General features: G+C 42.3%; 1 protein-coding gene across 5 annotated transcripts in view; it reads right to left on the bottom strand.

The window, feature by feature from the left end:
• The window catches only part of LOC147029530 (parathyroid hormone/parathyroid hormone-related peptide receptor-like), a 95,123-nt gene that overhangs the window by 83,917 nt on the left and 585 nt on the right, over positions 1-10,621 (bottom strand). Inside the window, exon 1 of one of the 5 annotated variants that reach the window (XM_085872650.1) lies at positions 8,284-8,442. The exons of 3 other annotated variants lie outside the window; for them this stretch is intronic. In XM_085872650.1, the coding sequence (XP_085728776.1) occupies positions 8,284-8,292 (9 nt within the window). In that variant the 5' untranslated portion in view covers positions 8,293-8,442. Of the gene's footprint in view, positions 1-8,283; positions 8,443-10,621 lie in introns of those variants that run through there. One more of the 5 variants, XM_085872649.1, reaches the window with a different exon arrangement.

Genomic DNA, 10,621 nt, shown 5'->3' with positions numbered 1-10,621 from the left:
TTCTTAAACCTGTAAAATCTTTATTTTATTTCAATTCAATTATGTACATGAACACTGTAGAACACAAATCGCCTTATTGGCCCTTTCAAACACCTTTCGTTTATCAGTACTTGGACAAAATATTATTCCATTTCACACGTTGTCTAAACAAAAACGTAATGAATACGACACAAGTATTCATAACGGCACTCAGGCAATCCATATTGAGGAAACTCCCAACGATGTGGGTCTGTGAAAGGCCAAAGGGTCATAAATGGTACGTTCTATCCAAACCTTCGTGATTCTTAACACCGCTGGAAAGGTCATATCTGGGCCTTGTCGATGCACAGGGTAAGTTTAAAATGATATTTACTATTAATCATTTTGGGAGATGGGGGGATGTTGAGAGTGGGAGCTCCATGGGAGCCTGAGTGCTGTTATGACTATATATATTTTTTGGTTGGTTCTGGGGCCACAAGAGAAATTATATGAGATTTCTGCATCTATTAGTGAAGGGCTAAACATGTGGTATGATTTTTCAGATCTCCGTGAGGTTCTTTTTTATGATTCTCATTGCTTCAATAATCACTGGTACAATTTCGGATCTCTTCAGCTTCTAGGATCTTTTCACTTCAATTTTGAGATCTTGGTAATTGGCCATTTTCTTGATTTCTGTGTTGTTTAGGTAAAAATTGTTGGGTACTGACACCTCACTGAGCAATGCCTTTTTTTTCCTTTTTGTACTACAGTACTATATCCGGTCGCAATGCTTTGCTTTCTATGTTCACGCTCGATGGGATCATTAGGTCGTACGTGAGCGGTACTTCCTTGTTTTCAGTAATTGTTTTTGGTTCAAGTTTCCATGAGTTTTCTGGAGCTGGGATATTGAGATTTATGCAGATGTACCAGTTGATTACTCCACATACCTTGTGTTATGCCTTTGGGTGGACAGCTGCTCTGACATGAGTGTTTCACATCCCGATAAGAGGTGGCTCGTACTTTCTGTTTCTACCTTGCAGAACCTACACTTGTCTCACCTTTTTCTTAAAGCTCTTTATGTAGTGTGCTTGGTCTTGGGCATTTATAATGATTCATTCTCCATCCCAGTTGAGCTGACCTCTTCTTAAACATTTCAAGGAGCCTTCTTTGTTTATTCCCAATCTGTCAAACTCTATTTTCTTTAATACCTTCCTGCCATTTTGTCGTTTTCCCAGTTGTCAATGCATTTCTGTTGATATTTCGTTTTATATTTTTATTTTGTCTTTTTAGCAATTGTCGGGGCTGTATTTGTTGCCGTTTCGGTTTCATGCATGACATCTTTCATTTGCACATGTGTTTAGAAATTTTTTACTCCGTGGGTTAGGGATACCTTCTCTGGTTTGTTGGCTTTATGTTTGCTTACAAATTGGATTCTGTAGTCTGTTGCACTTCAACATATTCAGCCAATCCTACAGATGTAATTCTGTGCATTTGGTTGAGCTTCATCAGACACTACCTCCTTCTTTCCTCGGCAGGTACATTTTGAGGATGCATTGATTTTTATTTTAAACATTTTGTGGATGGTGAGGAGCCTTGTTTTGATATCCAGCTTATTGATTTTTGACTGTGGCCAATTTATTATTCCGCAGCTGTACTAGAACACTGGTATTGCGAGTTGGTTTATGGCTTTGATTTTGTTCCTTGGAGAAAGGTATGTTTTCAGGATCAGCCTCGTTCTACACAAGTATTCTTTGACAATTATTTTGTGCATTTGTTGGTGACATATTTGGTAGCCCCCTTCCACCCCAAGGTACTTGTATGATGTTTTGTTGTCTATCTCCTGTGTTGTTGTATTTGAGTCAATATTTATGTTGTCTATTTTTGTTGGTCTACCTTGTACGAATGTACACTTGACACACTTATCTAGGTGTGTGTGTGTGTGTGTGTGTGTGTGTGTGTGTGTGTGTGTGTGTGTGTGTGTGTGTGTGTGTGTGTGTGTGTGTGTGTGTGTGTGTGTGCGTGCGTGCGTGCGTGCGTTCGAACCACGGCTGCCACTAGCTTATCACATTGACAGGAAATTATAGGAATGTGACAACTCTCATCCACGGATATTTCTCGAACTTCCGTGAGTTCCATTTGCATTTAGTAACAGAAAAATTATGGTCACCATTTTGAAATTACCACACTTTCATATAAATGCTGAAAATTATGTTTAAAAGATTATTTAAATTACAGATTTCACGCTTATAGTAATGGCAGGTTAAAAGTACCCAGCGTGCAGAACCGAATCAGTGTAAACACACACACAGCGCAAGCACAAAAGGTCTTATTTAGCATTCATATATCATTTTGAAAGTTGTGTATTGCTGGGGGAGGGAACACAACATCGTTAAGCAGATAATTCAAATATACCCAACTTATCAAGGATCAAACGGAGCTCCAGCGGAGGCAAGCAGTGTGACCATTCCTTGGCTTTTTTCACAAGATCTTGGCTAGTCGTTGTTCACCTTGGCGTCTTGGTTTTCTAGAGGTTTTCTTGGCGTATAGGTTTTCTATTATCATCGCTTTTCCGAAACCTTGTGAATTCTTGGCTTTTTTCATTGGCTCACCTTGGCATTTATGAAAATGAGGAGTGGTCACACTGGAGGCAAGCATCCCATCAAATGCAATATTCTGCCATATTCAATTCCTCTTTCTTGCCTACCTTTTGTAAACTGAGCAGCGATTGCAATAATTCGACTTTCTGAAAGTCACCACCACCACCCCCCCCCCCTTTCACCTCCTTCCACCCAAAACCCCCAAATCTCCACTGATCTCCCGTGAGTGTTGTATTATGGTTGTCAGGATTCTTTTTAAAGGCTTTTAACGCTCCATTAACTCGACAGCAAAACTGCACTATCGTTTGGTGCAATGTAGGCATTTAGTAATCATAGTCCCGAAATGTAGTCATTGAAAGCTCAAAATGGTGTAATATTGAATATTTTTTTACAGTGAAGCACTTGTCACTGGAGTCTCTGTGGCCAAAATTTAAAAAAACAAGAGGCACAAAGCCTTTTTCTAGTGAAAAAAACATTTACTTACATTTTAACCCTTTGAACCCTAGCGGCCATTTTATCGGTCGCTATTCAAACCTCCATAGATCCGAGTGGCCGGATTTTTCTCCAGGGAGCCCAGGGTGGGGGAGCCGAAAGTCCAAGGAGCTAATGGTTCAAAGGGTTAATAACTTGAGTTTAAAAAAGACAACATTTGATGTCACATGTCAGGTTCCATCTATGTTTCAGATGGACATGTTAAGCGGCTCAAATTTCGGACTGAGAAATGTCTGCTTGAAGAATTGCATTCTCAACGAATGGAGTAAAGCGATCACAATCTATATGTATACATTTCGCTTTGCACTTGCAGTAAGACTCACAAGTGTGTCCATCTTTCGGTGCAGGTGGTACTTTGTCAAGTTCATCTCTCTGGTGTACGTTACCGCTCCATCCTCTCTCTCTCACATCAAATGGTATCCGCACAGACTCTGCTCGAATCAAGATAAATTGTCTGAACTCAGTGTCATGTACCCAACCCATCATACTCCATCCCCACTTACCTCTTCATACCCACTGCCTTCTTCACTTTGTGCCTTTCACACTCAAGATGGTAGAGAAAGTTGTGTCAAGCCATGTACAACCCCAAGGTAGGAAAGTTCATTCCCTTCTTCATTCGTGACAGTCGGCCTGTATTGCATCAGTTCTCCCATTAATGTCCTACTTTGCTGCTCCTTCCTCACTTCCACTTTTGCCAGTCCTTATCCTTTGGCTGCCTTCTGTGTGCCTGGAAGTCAGGTAACATCACTCCTATTCACAAGGAAGGTGCGCAAACAGATCTTATCAACAGGATAAGCAAAGTTATGGAATCCACTATCGCTGCCGAAGTCATCTTTTCTCTTTTTAAACAATCTGATCTCTGACCATCGGTTTGGATTCCATGCCGGTCACTCAATTCTGCACATGGTGCGGCTTTCATGACAGCAATGGTCAGAGGGCATAATCTCAAACAAGAAGTCAGGATTGCCTCCCTGAACATATATTAGACATTTATCACAGCCTGGCATCCTGTGCTGCTTACCAAGCTCGCCGCCTGCAGCATAGAAGGCCAACTTCATGCATCACCTTTTCTGACTTCCTGCATTCATGCAATCAATGGAATCCTCTCCTCTCCCAATGGAGGATGTACTTCTCCCCAAGTAGTGTCTTGGGTCCAGTCTTGTTCCTATTATACATAAACGACATCTCAGATGTTCTGGAAAACCCTTACTTATTTTATGTAGACGACTCAAGATTGTGTCGTTCAGTATCCCCATCCCACGAACCGACTCCCAGCAGCTGTGCCACTCTCCTGATCTGGAATTGATTAGATGTTGCTCTGATGGATAGACCAAGTCGTTAAGTCCTGGAAAATCTCACAATCTCACCATGTCACTCCATAAGGATCCCCAAATAAAAGGCTTATTGCACACCTCTTTTGTTCCTCTTTCATGTCGTTTGTAGTTCTGTCTTCCGAAGACTCTTCAATCCCACTCATCCCCCCGCCCAGGGCTTCAAGTTGGCAGTAGACCCCCATCTTATGTCCTCCCATCCCAACCCAATATATTTCCTATCCTCATTAATCCCCCCCATACCAAAGCCTCTTTTTTTTAAGTTTCCTCCCCTCCTCTTTCCTGATGATTCCGTTGCTCATGATCCTTTTTAATCCTTCTGCCCCCATTTGATTTTTATCCTCTTCCTTTGTCTATTAGCTTGCCCTGCTGGCCCATGACATGAAAGTAAACTAGCAGATACCCACAGAAATTCCACATATTATAAAATATAACTTCAACAATGTTATCCAAAGAAGAATTAAATATCATGGGAATTTCATATCATCGAGCTTTGTGCTCCCGAAAGATGTTGTTGGTTATATCAATCACCCCCCACCCAAAGTCCTCAACTCCCCCCCTCCCCCGACCCCAAATCCAAAGTCTTCAAACCCCTCCCCTCCTCATCTTCAGATTCTTTACCCATTTAAAGTCTGAAACCCCCAACCCCGCTTCCCTCCTACCACAAGTCCTCAACTTCCCTCCTACCTCACAACTCTGTCCTCCCGTCCTCTATATCCCCTTTCTTCAAAGCAAGAGGACATTTTTGAGAAGCGTCCTGGGAAATTCCATGGAATTGCCACTCAAGTGATGAGAAGCTGAAGACCTCCACCACCGAAGATGCATGGAGGTTATATTTTCACCCTGTTTGTTTGTCCGTTTGTCTGTCTGTCTGTCTGCTTGTGAGCAGGATATCTCAAAAAGTTATGGACGGGTTCGGACAAAACTTGGTGGACAGGTTGGGTGTGTGACAAGAAGAAGCCAATTCAATTTTGGTTCAGGTCCGGATGTAGATCTGGCCTATCAGTGTATACAAAACGTAAACTGTTCAGCCTGGCGGAGGTATGTGGTCCACAGAGTGCCGTTCTAGTTGAGTAAATAAATTAACCTAAATTAGTCATCTTCTTCATGATGTTTGCGCACGCACGCACACAATAATGATGTACCAAAGTTAAATTCACAATCACGTGAGAATCTGTCATCTTGCGATATGTGATGGAGGGACAGAAAGATTGACAAGCGCATTATAATATAGATTAGCATTAGATATTTATTATTAGCTCACCTGGAACGTAGTTCCAGGGAGCTTATGGGATGGCACGTCGTCAGTCCGTCCCTCCGTCCATAAATACTTTCAACTTCTTCTCTGAAACTACACGTTTGATTTCAATAAAACTTGACCACAACGTTCATCACCGTGTATGTGCCAAAGTTTGTTCATGGCATTTAAAAATAATAATAATAATAAAAAAATAATAATAATAATTTAAAATAAAATAAAATCGGGTCCGAAGGGTGTATAAGGGGGTTGCCCCCCAAAATATGTATTTGCTCTCTTCTCAGAAACGACACATGTAATTCTGATGAAACTTGACCACAACCTTTGTCACCCGTGACGTACCGAAGTTTGTTCACGGCATAAAAAAAAACATAACAAAACCAGGGTCTGAGGGGGGTCTACGGAGGGAGTTTACGAGGGGGGGATTGCCCCCTAAAGAGATATTTGCCTTCTCAGAAACGACACACACAATTCCAATGAAACTTCAACACAACCTTCATCACCCATGGTGTATCAAAGTCTGTTCATGCCAATAAAAAACTTGAGGTCTAAAAGGGTCCACAGAGGGGGGGGGGTGTTGCCCCCCAAAATATGTATTTGCTTTCTTCTCAGAAACTGCACACACAATTCCAATGAACCTTCACCACAACCTTAATCACCCTTTATGTACCAAAATTTGGTCATGACATGAGAAAAATCGGGCTCGATGGGGGGGGGATGGGAGGGGGGTGTATGGGGGGGTGTATGGGGGGGTGTATGGGAGGGGGTGTATGGGGGATGCCCCCCAAAATATGTATTTGCTTTCTTCTCTGAAACTACACACACAATTCCAATGAAACTTGACCACCACCTTCATCACCCATGATTTATGAAAGTTTGTTCACAACATTAAAAACCAGAGAGTTGGTGTCAAAGCCACCCAATGCTCGCCTGTTTATACATTTATCGTTTTTAAAAGACGAGTCTAATAATATTTTGTATAAAGCATTACAGTGAAGTCTGGTCCAAATAATTTTAAAGCAATATATGTATTTGTATATTGTAATCAGTAAACAAGAGGTCCACACGAGGAATTCAAAACTCACAGAGGGGCCAACTTTCTCGCTGCAAAAAGTCAATAAAGGCTTCAGAGGTAGGAAATGCCGATGGCCCGAACTGGAAGACGAACTTGAAGAATGGGTTCACACACAGACAGTGGATGGTCGAGGTGTTTCTACTGTTCAGATTAGACTCAAAGCAAGATCGATCACTTTTTGTGGCTAATTTTCGGACGTTTTTGCGCTTGTTTTTTTTGTGCAACATTTGCGGCTTATAAACCAGTGCGGCTTGTGTGTGCTTAAATTCCAGATTTTTTTTTTAATTTAGGGGATGCGGCTTATATAACGATGCGCTCAATGGTCCGAATTTTATGGTACTTGCCTTGCCATGAGAAATGCATCTAAAAGAAAAAGTAATATGTAGTGTTGGGAGTTAGAGTGCGGACAGGAACGGATGGAAAACAGCATCCTGGTTGCCATGGCAACCACTTTAGATGACGAACGTATGTCGCGACACACCCTCTCAACAGTCTGTACCTATGTACCAAATATGAAAGGTGAAAGTTGAAAACTTTGGGAGTTGGAGTGCGGACAGGAACAGACGGACGGAAGGACAGACAGACAGACAGCGGAAGACCGATATCACATAATACGCTGGTATCACATAATATCACATAATACGTATAAAAAATAGTGTGGTAGATAAAAACATTCGAAAGGAAAAAAATAACTTGCACCTAAAACTTTAACATTTTCACGCTCACGCTGACGCCGGGGGTATCGCTATAGCTCTCTGTTCTTCGAACAGGCGAGCTAAAAATTGGGGTCTAAGTATTTCTATGTGGGGTTGTCCCCCAAAAGAGGTATTTGCTTTCTTCTCAGAAACAACACACACATTTCCGATGAAACTTGACTGCAATCTTCATCACCCATGATGCACCAAAGTTTGTTCACAACATTTTTTTTTAAAGTCGAGGTGGTTGAATTCCATCACATATCAGGTCACGGAATTCAACCACCTCTTATTTATGAGGTCAACATCGGCCAAAAGTTTAACAAAGGCCAAATTTCGAAAATCCTCAATTTTAATCTGATTAACTTGAAATTTGAAGAACACTTGCGTATCAACTCACTGAATTCAACCACCTCTTATTTTTCAGGTCAACATCGGCCAAAAGGTCAACAACTTAGGTGCAATTGCTAAAATCCTCAATTTTAATCCGATTAACTTGAAATGTGAACAGGATTTGCATATCAGGTCAATGAATTTAACCGATTATTTTTAAGTTCAAAAGGTTCAACATAGATCTAATTTATAAAATTGATAGAAAGGGCCAAGAACTATATCCATCATGATATCTCAAAAAATTGTGGACAAGTCATGAAAAAAACGAGGTGAATGAGTTGAATAGGTGACAAGAACAAGCACATTCGATTTTGGTTCAGATCCTGCCCATCAGTGGGATACAAAACGTAAACTGTTCAGCCTGGCAGAGGTACGCGCTCCACCGAGTGCCCTTGTAGTCTTTTCTGAACAAACTCCATTCTCACTGTTAATTCGATGTAATGTAACATCCATATTCCCTTATACTGGTAATTAACAAACTTACCCCATTCATCTCGAGACAGGGAACTTGGCCAGGGAAGGGGCACACATTGGATAACCTCCCTCCCCTCCTTTAAAAGTACTGTAGGATCTTGAACATCCATAATTATCTACATTTAGCTTTGAGAATCAGCTTTACATCCCTCAAACTATGGATGAAGTGCTCCGAGACATCCGATTTTAATGGAACAGCGGTCCCGTCAAAGCTCAGGAGGAGTTGTATTTATTAAATCCAGACCCGTTGGGGGATCAAACAGCTCGAAATGTGAGCACCCACCAACTGACCTATCCAACGCAATGTGAGCACTCCACCAACTGACCTATCCAACGCAAGATTTTCATAATCTTTCTATTTTGCTTCAATTTTTTCTGATGTGTTTCTGAAAACTTGTAAAACTCTGAAACCTCTCTCAGGTGTCCAACAAAAGAGTAAGCCATCGTGTGTTGGCGTCGTGGTCTAATTTCGGACCAAGTATGTCGGGACACTCTCAGTAGTAGCATGGCCCTGCTATCAAAATTTATGCAATCGGCAAAGTGGTTCCGCGTGTGAGAAGGAAAATAGAACAGAATAAAATAACAAAACAGCGAGAAATATATTTTTTAAACCAGAGAATTCCAGGAATGTTCGTGGAACACCGAAGTTATTCCACTTCTTCGTCGTTCGTACGCAGCACCAGGCTGCGGGGTAGCATTATTAACTGGGGGCGCGACTGTACGGCTGATGCAGTGCCTCTGCTAGATAGCTCGCCTACTCTTCACAAAGGACACTGATTGGATCTTTATTGTCCACCAGCTCATGCTGGCAGACGGGATTGCCAGTTGAACGTCCATCCAAGGGACGGCACACACATTGATAAATCACCCAGCCTGATTCACACGTAGGGATGAGTTTATAGTTGGGTCGAGATTCAAACCCAGGTGAGACAACTAAAAGGTGAGTGTGCGTACATCTCGCGCTCTCCTGCCATCCCATTCATTGTGACGTATCAATGGCGGGTCATGGGGACGTCTCAGTGTTCTAGTTATCTTTTAATGGTTTGAACAGTGTTATTTATAGGCATGTTTGCTCGGGACAGGCAAAGAATCACACGATAACAGGAGTTCACATCCTTATGAAACTTTGGACTAATTATTGTCCATCATGAGGCAATGTTCCCAGTGAGTGCTTTTACCCAGTGACATTTTCCAGATATTGATACAAGGGTGAAATTAACATCGTTTCGATTCCACGGTTGAATAAGCTCGAGTTGATATCAATGGTTACATGGCCGAGACATGAATAGCCTTTTCCTCGGTTGGAATTTTTCCCACAAATGTCATGGAACACCAAAGGACGTGGGAATCGAATATCTTCTGTTCCCATTGTACGTCATCGTCGGTTATGAAATTAAAACAAGACGAAAAACAACGGCACGTCAAACAACCTGAGCCATAACGAAGCCTCGCGTTGCGACTACGTCCCCCGGTCGCTTCATCGTCAGGACCTATACCTACCGACTACCGAGCTCTACCAACACTGTGAGTGCCTGGTCACTATGACTTGCTCCGCAGTCTTACCGATACAGAGGCCCATCTGCTCTTCTAAAAGTCATCGCCATGGAGAGGTCCTCACCATGCACTGCCAGATTCCTCTCCGGATGCAGGGAAAGCGGAGCGTAAAGGACCGCCATGGTGTATGCAGGATGGATTGGTGTTGCTATGAAAGACCTCCAGAGTTTCAGGCCACAAAAGGTAACCCGATGTCTCCAGCCACGTTGGAGAGAACATCCAACTTTAATAATCCACTATGACATTCAAGTCTGACTCAGTGTTGTCTGACTATGACAACAATGTTGTCTTAAACTTGTGTAATCCATTGAATATGGCAGAGACCCTGATTTACAGCTTCATGGAAAATGGACAGCATTGTCGACCATTTTCAAATGGAAAAGTGGGGGTTTTTAGAGGAAAAGCTAATTGAAATTTATCAATCGAGGTGAGAAGGTAACCTGTGCTGAGAGCGGTCACATTTTCCATACCACAATGTAAAAGCATTTCCAATTATATATGATGGGACGCGGGAAACAACGATGGAAATCCTCGTGCGACCCTCTGGCGCGGCCTGAGTGAAGCTGTGAGGGCATCGATGGACACTGGGGTAGACCCTTCACCTTCATTCAATGTCCAATGACCCGATCAGGTGATATTATTAAAGGTGATACGAAGCATTTGGTGCACGTACAGCCATGCTGTTCAAGGTACGCTCATACGAACCCATTGGGTCTTTCGCAGAGGACTTGACCGAGCGAAGACCCGAGAAAGGCCACGGAATTCCAGGATCATGGGAAAAGCAAACAGCAAAA

This window comes from Eptatretus burgeri, chromosome 3 (assembly GCF_056783735.1).
Source record: "Eptatretus burgeri isolate ZD-2024b chromosome 3, Ebu_testis_v1, whole genome shotgun sequence".
Lineage (NCBI taxonomy): Eukaryota > Metazoa > Chordata > Myxini > Myxiniformes > Myxinidae > Eptatretus > Eptatretus burgeri.
This window is presented reverse-complemented; position numbering and strand designations above follow the sequence as displayed.